This window comes from Leptodactylus fuscus, chromosome 1 (genome assembly GCF_031893055.1).
Source record: "Leptodactylus fuscus isolate aLepFus1 chromosome 1, aLepFus1.hap2, whole genome shotgun sequence".
NCBI lineage: Eukaryota > Metazoa > Chordata > Amphibia > Anura > Leptodactylidae > Leptodactylus > Leptodactylus fuscus.
In genome coordinates, this window is record NC_134265.1 from 164446557 (window position 1) to 164460613 (window position 14057).

The 14057-nt window shown below is 42.6% G+C and overlaps 1 protein-coding gene across 2 annotated transcripts in view; it reads right to left on the bottom strand.

The window, feature by feature from the left end:
- TTC39B (tetratricopeptide repeat domain 39B) overlaps window positions 1–14057 on the bottom strand; it is a 107883-nt gene that overhangs the window by 21216 nt on the left and 72610 nt on the right. For both annotated transcript variants that reach the window (XM_075279486.1, XM_075279492.1), the window contains 3 exons: window positions 12481–12548; window positions 5755–5819; window positions 5560–5665 (listed from right to left, as the gene is read on the bottom strand). In XM_075279486.1, coding sequence (XP_075135587.1) covers window positions 5560–5665; window positions 5755–5819; window positions 12481–12548 — 239 coding nt within the window. The remainder of the gene's footprint in view (window positions 1–5559; window positions 5666–5754; window positions 5820–12480; window positions 12549–14057) is intronic.

A 14057-nucleotide genomic window follows, 5' to 3' on the forward strand; every position in this document is an offset into this window, starting at 1 on the left:
TTAAAGGCTCCCAGCAAGTCTGCAAATTCTCTCTTTTGCAGGCTGGTGTATACAGCCTGCAAAAGAGATGATGCTTTTTTGCAATGCATTGCAATGCATTAGCATTGTAATGCATTGCATTAGTGATCAGACCCCCTGGGGTTCAACACCCCTAGGGGGTCTAATAAATGCAAAAAAAAAATTAAAAAAAAAAGTAAAAAAAAATATAAAAAAATATAAAAAGTATTAAAAGTTCAAATCACCCCCCTTTCCCTAGAACAAATATAAAAGTAGTTAAAAACTGTGAAACATATACATGTTAGGTATCCCCGCGTCCGAAATCGCCCGCTCTACAAATCTATAAAAATATTTTTCCTGTTCGGTAAACGCCGTAGCAGGAAAAATAGTCAAAAGTGCCAAACCGCCGTTTTTTCACTGTTTTAATTCTGATAAAAATTAGAATAAAAAGTGATCAAAGCAATAACATTTCCCGAAAATGGTAGAACTAAAAAGTACACCTGGCCCCGCAAAAAAAGACGCCCTATGCATCCCCGTACACCTATGTATAAAAAAGTTACGGTCGTCGGAATATGGCGACTTTTAGAAAAAAAATTTTTTAACACCGTTTTGGAATTTTTTTTAGGGGTCAAAATGTAAATAAAACCATATAAATTTGGTATCCCTGGAACCGTACCAAAACACAGAATATAGGGGACATGTCATTTTGGCTGCACAGTAAACGCCGTAAAACCAAAGCCCGTAAGAAAGTCGCAGAAATGCATTTTTTCTTCAAATCCACCCCATTCTGAATTTTTTTCCTGCTTCCCAGTACATTATATAGAATAATTAATGGTGGCATCATGAAGAAAAAAATTGTCCCGCAAAAATTAAGACCTCATATGACTCTGGGAGCGGAGAAATAAAAAAGTTATGGGGTTTAGAAGGAGGGGAGTCAAAAACGAAAGACGAAAATCAAAAAATGCCATCGGCGGGAAGGGGTTAATGATAGGATGCCTTTAAAATTTCTCTTAAAGGTGGAAATTCAGGTGTAACTAAACTTTCGGACAACTTTTCGTTTTCTGTTTGAAGTGACCCTTCTCCACACTCATTTTCTCTACATGTTACGCTGGGTTCACACTTGCGTTTGGGGTCTCCGTTCTATGGTTTCCGTCTTCTGCATGGCAGAAGACGGAAACCATAGACCGGGTCCGGCCGTGCGCGGCGGTGAGCGTTTTAGGCTCTCCGCCGCGAAACCGGATTTTTTTATCCGGACACAGAGTACTGCATGTCCGACTCTGTGTCCGGATTATAAAACCCGGTTTCGCGGCGGAGAGCGCAAAACGCTCACTGCCGCGCACGGCCGGACAGCTTTCTCACCCATTCAAATGAATGGGTGAGAAAGTCTCCTGCAGGTTTCCGTCTCCTGCCTGGGTTTTAGGCAGGAAACGGAAACCTAAGTACGGAGACCGGGCCGCAGATGTGAACGAGCCCTTACACAACCCTGTACTCCATACACAGCAATATTCAGAGAGAGGCAAAAGACCTCATAAGATAGAAAAAAGTGAAAGTTGGAAAAAGAAAAAAAAAAAAAAAAAGAAGTAGAATTTCACAGAAAGGAGACAAAATTTGTTAGTTACAAAATTTATTTATGACGCAAATACTGCCAGAAAAGGTTGTCTGAAAATTTAGTTAGGCTTTGAAGGATCTCTATATATTCTCTGTATAACACCTCTTTTATGCTCTTCTATCAAATATAGAGCATGAAACATAAATTAGAAAAGCAGTGTATTCTTCTACATGGCAACAGCTATGCCCCTTCCACTAGCCAATACTAGTGCTCTAAGGCTACACACTTTATGTCTATACAGACAGTAACGGACAGTATGAAATAGATACGAACATTAGTATCCAGTACTGCCAGCAGTAGCGTACACACAGATACTAGACGGCTGCACTGCACTAACTTAGGGTGCCAACAATACAACCCTGTACAGCTATTAAATCACTCAACTATCCCAAATTGAAAGACAAAGATGCGTAGTTATGCTTTACCTTTCAGGGGTAGGAAAGAAGAACCACCAAAGGAGAGGTATTCTAAATACCAGACCTCATCAATGCCTAATACTTTAGGGACTGTGGAATAATAAATTAATCTAAAATAAATCTTGTAGATCCAGAGCTTGACAGACTTGCTTTTAAGACCTCTGTGAAAGCTGGGTAACATTGCATGTGGAGCTGCAATAAGAAATAATGAATGCTATATTTATCTAAATAAGGCTATGTCCCCCACATTGCAGAAAAGCTGGGGGGTTTGTTGCAGATTTTGCTGCATTTTTTTTAGCCAAAGCCAAAATACTAAACACTGAAGTAAAACGTATTCTACAAAATCCATAGACTGAAACTAAGGCAGCTCCTAAGGGTGCATTCACACTGAGTAAACGCTAGCTTATTCTGAACGTAAAACACGTTCAGAATAAGCAGCGTCTAAAGCAGCTCCATTCATTTCTATGGGAGCGGGGATACGAGCGCTCCCCATAGAAATGAATGGGCTGCTTCTTTCACTCCGTGCAGTCCCATTGAAGTGAATGGGGAGTGCCGGCGTGTACGCTCCGGCATGAGCAGAGCTTGCCGTATACGCCGGCACTCCCCATTCACTTCAATGGGACTGCACGGAGTGAAAGAAGCAGCCCATTCATTTCTATGGGGAGCGCTCGTATCCCCGCTCCCATAGAAATGAATGGAGCTGCTTTAGACGCCGCTTATTCTGAACGTGTTTTACGTTCAGAATAAGCTAGTGTTTACTCAGTGTGAATGCACCCTTATAGTGCAGACTACTGCTTAAGCAAAATCTACCTATAGAAAGAAGTTATGACACCGCTAGCTAGTATTTTCCTTTTAGGAATTGTGAAAGGTGGGTGATTTTTACTCTATCATTGGTGTAATTCAAGCTCTGGAGCCAGTGTCTCCATTACACTCAATGACACTCCATTACATCATTACACTGAAAGTGGTGCTAAGCCCCGTTCCCTCCCAAAGCAGAAGGAGAGCCATTGATTTTTACTGCTCGACCCTTACAAGTGAAATTCCTAGCTGGCTCTCACGAGACATTATTTTTTGCAAGAACCATACTTGGAATATTTGAACACAAGTTGAACTCTGCCACTGCCATCACCATGTTGTGATTTATATCCCTGTTGTGAACATAGATGTAGTATATACCGATGCTCCCCACTGCCATTCATTGCGATATGAACGCTGGAGAAGTGATGTAATTTGCTGTACAGCCATTTCCTGCACTCCCACTGAAATGAATCAGAGCAGGAGTGCACCTGCATCCACAACAGGGATATAACAACCCCCATTCGCAGGAGAGAGGATAAATATTTTAATACTTTAAAAGTTAATCAATAAAACAGAAGTTAAAAAAAAAAAAATATATATATAATAATAAATAATAATAATAGTAATAATTTTTAGCTCCCCACTTCCCCTTCATATCAGGAAGGACAAAGAGGGTATCAGTGGCCCAATAACACTGATGGCGAACCTATGGCACGGGTGCCAGAGGTGGCACTCAGAGTCCTCTCTGTGGGTACCCATCTGTGGCACAGATCATACTGAGTGTAGGCCACTTTGGAGCAAAATGTACTGTGCGGGGGCCACTGTGGAGCAGATTGGACTGTGAGGGGTCACTGTGGGGAAGATTGTACTCAGTGGGGGCCCTTCACTATTTATATCACATAGTATAGGTTTTATAGCAGACATGTGATATTATAGGTCATAATAACATTGCATGGTCACTATAAAACAGATATGTGCGATATAAATAGTGAACATTAATTGTTCAAAATTATACCAAATGTGGTACAAAATAGTTTCTATAATTGAAAGCGCTGTAAAGCCCTATTCACATGACTGTATTTTGCGGGTCCGTAATTGTCCACACTTGTGGGTCCGCACAGTATTAAGGTTAAATTGATGTGTTGGCACTTTGCATTAATTTAGTGAATTTTGGGTTACAGTTTGGGCACTTGGTCTCTAAAAGGTTCACCATCAGCGCCCTATAAGCATTTAATGCTCGCAAAGAGATCTCGGATTTCAGGCATTACTGCCAGATCTCTGCTGTGTAATATAGTGAAGAGATAATAGTTATGGTACCTGCTCTGCTTCTGAGTAGGTGCTAAACTCAAACACATGCCAGATGGGATGAAGCAAGAATAATAAAAAAAAATGTTTAAAAAAAAATCTGAATAGTCAGATGTTTAAAGCCAAATTAACCAAACTAATTTGATTATTCACCCAGTCCTAGTTACAACATACACTCACCGACCACTTTATTAGGTACACCTGTCCAACTGCTCGTTAACACTTAATTTCTAATCAGCCAATCACATGGCGGCAACTCAGTGCCTTTAGGCATGTAGACATGGTCAAGACAATCTCCTGCAGTTCAAACCGAGCATCAGTATGGGGAAGAAAGGTGATTTGAGTGCCTTTGAACGTGGCATGGTTGTTGGTGCCAGAAGGGCTGGTCTGAGTATTTCAGAAACTGCTGATCTACTGGGATTTTCACGCACAACCATCTCTAGGGTTTACAGAGAATGGTCCGAAAAAGAAAAAACATCCAGTGAGCGGCAGTTCTGTGGGCGGAAATGCATTGTTGATGCCAGAGGTCAGAGGAGAATGGCCAGACTGGTTTGAGCTGATAGAAAGGCAACAGTGACTCAAATAGCCACCCGTTACAACCAAGGTAGCCAGAAGAGCATCTCTGAACGCACAGTATGTCTAACTTTGAGGCAGATGGGCTACAGCAGCAGAAGACCACACCGGGTGCCACTCCTTTCAGCTAAGAACAGGAAACTGAGGCTACAATTTGCACAAGCTCATCGAAATTGGACAATTGAAGATTGGAAAAACGTTGCCTGGTCTGATGAGTCTCGATTTCTGCTGCGACATTCGGATGGTAGGGTCAGAATTTGGCGTCAACAACATGAAAGCATGGATCCATCCTGCCTTGTATCAACGGTTCAGGCTGGTGGTGGTGGTGTCATGGTGTGGGGAATATTTTCTTGGCACTCTTTGGGCTCCTTGGTACCAATTGAGCATCGTTGCAACGCCAAAGCCTACCTGAGTATTGTTGCTGACCATGTCCATCCCTTTATGACCACAATGTACCCAACATCTGATGGCTACTTTCAGCAGGATAATGCGCCATGTCATAAAGCTGGAATCATCTCAGACTGGTTTCTTGAACATGACAATGAGTTCACTGTACTCCAATGGCCTCCACAGTCACCAGATCTCAATCCAATAGAGCATCTTTGGGATATGGTGGAATGGGAGATTCGCATCATGGATGTGCAGCCGACAAATCTGCGGCAACTGTGTGATGCCATCATGTCAATATGGACCAAAATCTCTGAGGAATGCTTCCAGCACCTTGTTGAATCTATGCCACGAAGAATTGAGGCAGTTCTGAAGGTAAAAGGGGGGTCCAACCCGTTACTAGAATGGTGTACCTAATAAAGTGGCCGGTGAGTGTATATTATAAACTTTTGTAGAATAAGATGAAAGACTTACCAAATTAAAGGCTCCAATTCCTAGTTTAACGCCTCCTTCAAACTGATATTGAGTTTCATATGAATTCTTATTTTGGGTCACTGATGAAAGAAGTTGATGGCATTCTCTATAGGATACAGACATCATGGTATTATATATAATACTGAAAAGGATAAAGTCAAGAATAAATATTCAGCTTTGCAAAAGGAAACTTACTTGTAGATTTGGTAACTTGTCCTGATTTTGAGTCCCCCTTTGATAAAATTGATCATGTTTTCATCCTGGATTAATTGCACATTAATGGACAACAAAAGGGGAAAAAAAAAACAAAAAAAAACACTTTAACATAGTTTTTACTCTTTATATACTAAACTTTCCCACTAAGGGGAGCAGCACGTGACAATGTTTCACCCGCAAAACGTGTTCTGTGTGTCAGCCAGATTTATCAGCTTGAACTATTTTTTTTTAATCCTCTGGCTACTTAGTCCCCCCTGGTGTCCACTTACCTGCAGAGATGGCTGGTCCGGTGCTCGGTGTGTTCTCTTTCTTTCTCTCGCTGCCGTTCCACGCTGCTCCCTGCCCCCTCCCTGCCAGGTTAGGAGAGTGTGGGTGGGTACTGGGAGGGGAGACGTCACGTCTCCCCGCTTCGTACCCGCCCACACTCTCCTAAGCCACAAGCCCCACCTTCCTTGCTCTTTAAATACTAAGGAGGCGGTGCAGCGAGAAGACCAGCGTGGAGCGGCAGCAAGAGGCAGAAGGAGAACACACCGGGCACCGGACCAGCCATCTCTGGAGGTAAGTAGCTACTACAGATGTTTAGTTAAGTCTCCCATTAGAATGAATGGAGGCAGCCGCCATGCAGGGGGTTAAGGCTGTGTGTCGGCTACTTCCATTCATTCCTAAGGACCTGCAGCGGAGCCTTCACACCGAGTATACAGCGTATACTTAGTATGAAGGCTAAGCAAAGCATTGTGGGAAAAGATCACCGATCTCGATCCCACCTAAAAAGATCGCTCAACCCTATTTGTGGTCTTTCCATCTAGTCCAGTGGTTCTTAACCTTGTTTGAGGTACCGAACCCACCAGTTTCATATGCACATTCACCGAACTCTTCTTTAGTGATAAATCAAATATGATTTTTTTCCAGATTGAAGACATAGGTATAGTTTGTTTTTTTTATTGGTACACAAAATGAACCGTGCATATGGCCTAGGGTTCGATCAAACCCTGGTTAAGAACCACTGATTTAATCTATCTGGCATCTACAGACAGACTTCCTTAGTAACAAAAGAGTGAACAGCAAATTACCTAGAAGTGAGATACCTGGTGGCAGGAACTTTAGGCTAAGGCCAAACATTGAGCAAACGCAGCTTTCTTGTTGCAAATTTTGTTGCAGTTTTTTGTGACAAAGCCAAGAATGGCTAGAACAGGAAAGACTAAGGGCTAGTTCACACGTGAGTATAAGGGGAGGTTTTTGACAGCGGATTTCACGTCCAAAACCTCCCCTTATAATGGTGGTCTATGGAGACCGCCGGGCTTCTGTTCTCCGCTAGCGGCGAGCTGCTGCTAGCGGAGAAAAGAAAGGACATGTCCTTTCTTCAGGCGGAAGCCGCGCAGGCTCAGCCGCGCGGCTTCCGCCCACGGCAGCTCCCTCCTATGTCGGCTCATTCATTTGAGCCGACAGCAGAGGGTTAAGCCGCGACAGCGATGGTCGCGGCGGGCGGGTTTTGACAATAGAGAGACGCGGCGAGCCGCGTCTCTCTCTGTGTCAGAACCCGCGCGGGCAGTTCACGTGTGAACTAGCCCTAAAAAAGTTATGATACTTCTCCCTTCTGCTCAATCCACTACAGTATTTGGCTAGTTTAAAAAAAAAACAAAAACATACACACACCACATCATGATGGAAGATGCCATCAAAGGAGGGCAAAGACACCCCTAAGCCAGAGCCCCAGAAGAAAACACAGCATTTTACAGTCACAGCAAAGAGAATGGGATTCTAGTGACTCCCATCCCCACTTTGTGGAAAAATGTGTGCAGTTGAAGTTTTGGAAATTGCAGCATGTCAATTACACCTATGTAAACTCCAGTAGTTTCTCCATAGGTAAAATTGAAACAAAGTCCGCAGAGGAAACCTCTGCGGACTTTCTGTGCAAAGCGCTGGGGGGAGAGGGGGGAGAAAAAACAAAACAAAAAACAAACACAAAACTTTGCAGTTTCCTGCTATGTGGGGTCTTAGTCTTAAAGGGGTTGGCCACTTTCAGACCAATATTGACAAACAAATGTACAATAAAAAGATATACAATTTCCCAATATACTTTCTGTATCAATTCCTCACGGTTTTCTAGATCTCTGCTTGCTGTCATTCATTCTGTTACTTCTAGTGAATATAAGTCTGTCCATGGTCATGTGATTTACGGTCCATGGTCATGTGATGAGCACACAGGTGCCGCTCGTTATAGTCACAGCACAGTAATCAGACATCTGCCTGGTAATCAGCTGTGCACCTGTGTGCTCATCACATGACCATGGACCGTAAATCACATGACCATGGTCAGAGCTTTATCCTCTAGAAGTAACAGAATGAATGACAGCAAGCTGAAATCTAGAAAACCGTGAGGAATTGATACAGAAAGTATATTGGGAAATTGTATATCTTTTTATTGTACATTTGTCAATATTGGTCTGAAAGTGGCCAACCTCTTTAAAGTTCTCCACTTCAACTCATGGACCCTCCAGTAAGGCAACTGGGTTAGTAGGATTAGTTAAAGAAAGATAGTGAACATCTGCAATGTCCAATTGACATTAAGTTATCTGAGTTTCTATGCAATTTGTATAAATTAGGTTTCCTCATCACTGTGAACAAGTCAATTTCGCAATCCACTGGATTGAAATGTTCCATTAAAAGAGAGTCTATCACCTCCCCCAAAACATAGTCAACTACTACCACCACATTACACTGATTAACACCATCCACCAGATCTGGAGAAAACAACTTTGAAGTCTTATACAAATTAGACATTGGTGCACTAGGGCAGCACCTTCAGCCTTGGGAGCATTGCACTTTCTGGATGTTGTCAATGCGCTGCATGCCTCATTTGTATAAGACTTCAAAGCTGTTTTTCACTAAATCTACAAAAGTTACAAAAAATATGATTATCATTGTAATGTGTTCAGTAACACAATGGTGATAGTTGAATATGCTTGGTGGAGGTGGTAGATTATACAGATAATTTTTTATCCCCAGAAACACAGCAATGAAACTAATGTTAAAGGGGCTCTATCAGCAAAATCATGCTGCTAGAGCCCCACATATGCGTGAATAGCCTTTAAAAAGGCTATTCAGGCACCGTAAAAGTTATATTACACTACCCCGCGGTTTTAAAATAATAACCTAAAAAAGAATGTACCCTGGGCGGGCATTCAGGGTGTGTCTTCATCTTCATCCCCATCTCTTCTTCCTCAGATGTCCTCCGGTCCCGTCTTCCTCCAGCGCTCGCGAACGGACAGTGATAGCCGGGGCGCATGCGCAGTAGCCGTAGTAGAAGCTGCATGCTACTGCGCATGCGTCCAGGCCGTTTTTTCATATCAGTGTCCGCGAGCGAGCGCTGGAAGAAGACGGGACCGGAGGACATCGGAGGAAGAAGAGGCGGGGAAGAAGATGAAGACACACCCTGAATGCCCGCCCAGCGTGCACGTTCCGTAAGTAGAGCACATTCTTTTTTAGGTTATTTTTTTAAAACGGGGGGTAGTTTAATATAACATTACCGATGACTGAATAGCCTATTCACGCATATGTGGGGCTCGAGCAGCATGATTTTGCTGATAGAGCCCCTTTAAATAACAAAATTAAAGAAATTTTTTGAGAGAAGTCCTCAGTAGTTGATACCTTTTTTAATGGCTAACTTAAAAAGTTTTTTGATGACATATCAAGCTTTCGGGACTGCTATAAAGGTCCCTTCATCAGGATGGTATAACACAATTTCTGAAGGTAGGCATATATATATACAGAGAAATGGAGTGTTAGATGCAAAATAGATGGAGAACAGAACACCATGTAAATAAACAAATGAATAAACATATATATCAGTTCACAGGAAAGTTCTCTGGGTTTATGGCTTCTTTGATCAGTGACGTGGTGTCTAGTGGTTGTAAAACGTCATAAAACCCTGGGCCTGGTTTAAACCCCTCTGAAGCGTGTTAAAGGTCATCATGAGTTTAATCTCCCATATGAGGCGATCTTTTCTGCTCTTGAAATTCCCTCTCAGTACCAGGATCTTCATATCCTGGGTCATGTTATGACTTTCATTGCAGAAGTGTTTTGGCACAGGGAAGTCCAGTCTCTGTTCTCTAGTCGTATGTCTATGTGAGTTCATCCTCAGTGACTGTCCTGTCTCACCTACATACAGGCCCTCAGGACACTTAGTACACAATATCAAATATACTACATTAGGTGTGCTGCAGGTGAAGTTACCTGGGATCTTGTAGTGTCGATCAGAGTTTGGTATCTCTATCCTGTCAGTGGTCAGTATGTGCGGGCAGGTCTTGCACCTCTTATTTCCACATGGAAATGTTCCTTTGTTAGTTGGAGGTGACAGAGAGCTGCTAATAACCATATTCCTGAGGTTTGGTGGCTGTCTGTAGCATAGGAGAGGGGGGTCTGGAAATATGGATTTTAGGTGGTGGTCTTTTTGCAGTAGTGGATGTAGTTTGCGTGTAATTCCTCTAATCATTTCCAGGTGTGGGTTGTATGTGACAACCAGGGGCACCCGATTGTTCTCCTGTTTGGTGTTGTATTTTAATAACTCCGATCTTGGTATTCTGGTGGCCCTGTTGATTTGATTTTCAACTGTTCTTGGATGGTAACCCTGCCTCAAGAATGTGTTTTTGAGGCCCACAATGTGCTTGTCTCTGTCCACCATAACAAGGTATGAATGCTGAAGCTGTGGTGAAACTCACAAAATTCATCCTCTCCAATTACACGCAAACTACTGTATTTTTCGGACTATAAGACGCACTGGACTATAAGACACACCTAGGTTTTAGAGGAGGAAAATAGGGAAAAAAAATTTTGAAGCAAAAAATGGTAAAAATATTTAATATATGGGAGTTGTAGTTTTGCAACAGCTGCATGGCCACATTGTATTCTAGGGAAAGGAGGTGATTTAGAACTCTTATTTATTTCATTTTTTTTATTATATATTTTTAAAGCTTTGTGGGGTTTTTTAAACTATTTTATTAGTTCCTAGGGGGCTTGAACCTGCGGTCATTTGATTGCAAGTCCCATAGACGGCAATACAACTGTATTGCCGTCTATGGGACATTCTGTATATTACTATTACGGCTGGTCATAGACTAGCCGCAATGGTAATATAGCAATGACAGGCCTGGGAGCCTTCATTAGGCTCCCGGCTGTCACCCGAACATGTCGTGGCGTGGCGATGGCGATATCGCAGGAGCCGGCCTGCAACTTTACAGGTATAGGGCCCGTGGGGACCGGCCCCGGGGGTAGTTTACACTTTGGGTGGGAGGGAAGGGGTCGCCAATACAGACCCGGCATCCGCTGTAATAGAAAGGCGGATGCCGGGGAGTGTTAGACGCCGGCACATGTACCGGGGCCTGAGACATCGCTACACTCCTGCCCTGCATGAAGCCAGCAGAGGCAGGAGCGATGCTGCTATTGCGGGGAGGGACGGAGGAGCGGAGCAGCAGCATCACTCCTGCTGCTGCTGGCTTCATGCTTCGTGTAGTGATGTCTCAGGCCCCGACACATGTGCCGGCATCTAACAATCCCCGGCATCCGCCTTCCTATTACAGCGGATGCTGGGTCTGTATTGCGGCCACATTCAGACTATAAGACGCACCCTTCTTTTCCCCAAAAATTTGGGGGGAAAAAAGTGCGTCTTATAGTCCGAAAAATACGGTACATCCACTACTGCAAAAAGACCACCATCTAAAATCCATATTTCCAGACCCCCCTCTCCTATGCTACAGACAGCCACCAAACCTCAGGAATATGGTTATTAGCAGCTCTCTGTCACCTCCAACTAACAAAGGAACATTTTCATGTGGAAATAAGAGGTGCAAGACCTGCCCGCACATACTGACCACTGACAGGATAGAGATACCAAACTCTGATCGACACTACAAGATCCCAGGTAACTTCACCTGCAGCACACCTAATGTAGTTTATTTGATATCGTGTACTAAGTGTCCTGAGGGCCTGTATGTAGGTGAGACAGGACAGTCACTGAGGATGAACTCACATAGACATACGATTAGAGAACAGAGACTGGACCTTCCTGTGCCAAAACACTTCTGCAATGAAAGTCATAACATGACCCAGGATATGAAGATCCTGGTACTGAGAGGGAATTTCAAGAGCAGAAAAGATCGCCTCATATGGGAGATTAAACTCATGACGACCTTTAACACGCTTCAGAGGGGTTTAAACCAGGCCCAGGGTTTTATGACGTTTTACAACCACTAGACACCACATCACTGATCAAAGAAGCCATAAACCCAGAGAACTTTCCTGTGAACTGATATATATGTTTCTTCATTGTTTATTTACATGGTGTTCTGTTACCCATCTATTTTGCATCTAACACTCCATTTCTCTGTGTATATATATATATATGCCTACCTTCAGAAATTGTGTTATACCATCCTGATGAAGGGACCTTTATAGCAGTCCCAAAAGCTCGATATGTCATCAAAAAACTTTTTAAGTTAGCCATTAAAAAAGGTATCAACTACTGAGGACTTCTCTCAAAAAATTTCTTTCATTTCATATCCACTGGCTAACACGGTACAAGGACATATTTTTTCTATAACAAAATTAGTCACATAACCTATTCTGATCAATAGGTGCACAATTGGACTAATCTTAGAAAAGGATGCAACAGATCCACATTACAATCACTATATAAGACTCCCTAGTTACCTGCACAAACGTCAGAGCAGCCTTTTGCAGGAGGCATTCAGCGTAGCAGATCTCCGCATGCATTTCCTCTACGGAACAAAACCAGAGTCAAATAACATGAAGGACATGGATTATGGCAACTGCTGCAACACAGTCTCTGAAATTAGATTCTAGGCAAAGAAGCCAGAGGGACAAATCATTCTCTATCAGACTGAACATATAATTTGTATTGAATGTGCACAGCTTAAAGCACAATTGTCCACTTTTCAGATGATTATCATTTATTAATGATGACTAAATTTATCATTTTGGCAAACACACTCTCCATACCTGCACTTAAATGTTTCTAAGGCAGCACAGAGCCACTAGCCTGTTCTCATAAAATTTTGTGAAAACTGATAGTGGATAGGGGAGCTGCAGGACTGTGTACTGTACAACAGGAAAGTTTGGTGCTTTATTGGAAGGCAGGTACTATAAGCAATAGGGGAGTATGTGTCCAACATTAATAACATTACTATGGGCCTGACACAAATGTCACCACAATAGTTGATTCAGATGGTTATACTCACGGCAGAATTTTCACTTTGTTCATACGGTATGAAGGAGACTTAGACCCTGCAGCAAATCATTGAGGGACTGGAATAGTGACAGTGTGCATACAGATAGCTGTCACTCACTCAAAGCCTAGAGGTACCAGGGATTTACAGAGGACCCTTTAGCACCTTCATTAACTCTAGCTCTTTGCATCCCTCAATAGGTACTGCTTTACAGATTCTGGTACAGCTGGATTTTTTTTTTCTCTAGCCACTACAGTTCTTCAGCAGTTGATGCAGTTTGTTTCAGTACCCAACAGGCCAATTACACCCTCTACTGTCAGTTAAGCGGTTCTGAATGTATGCTCAAGACTGGGACCATCCACTTGACAGTAGAGAACCTAATTAGCAGACTGGTTGCTGAAACGAACTGCATGAATTACTCAGGAATGATGGGGGCTAGAAAAAAAAAAAATTCAAGCACCAGAATCAGTGCAAAGAAAATGCAAAGAGATTGAGTTGGTGGAAGTGATGAAGGGTCCTCTTTAAAAGAATAAAGTACATGTATACTCAATATGACAAAACCATATTCATTTATATTGTACAGTTTGATCTTCATGAAATGGCCACCTAAAATTTTATGAAAAACAGTCTAGAAAAAGACAGTCACAGAAAAACTGGTTTACAAAAAGGGGTCATGAACTTAAGAAAGGTGACCTTTAGAAGAGGTTTTACACAAGCTGTTCAGCTCCTCCGAAGCAATATATCCTGCAGCATCTTCAACATTACAGGTTCTCAAACTTTTTTTAAAAAACATTATGCATAATGTTGTTGACGGGATCAATGACAAAACAAGAATAAAATTAAAAAAAAATATTCACCTCTGCATGGTCCTTCAGTTTACAGGCCCCCAGGCAGTTTGTGCTAGGTGTCCACTGCAACCAATCACAGACCTTTAGAGGTTACCCTTTCACAAATGGCACATCACAGCAGTCACAGTTTGCAGAGGGGTCCCCACTGAGGCCTGTAATTGTGTTAGGTGAACACTGTAACCAAATTTGATGC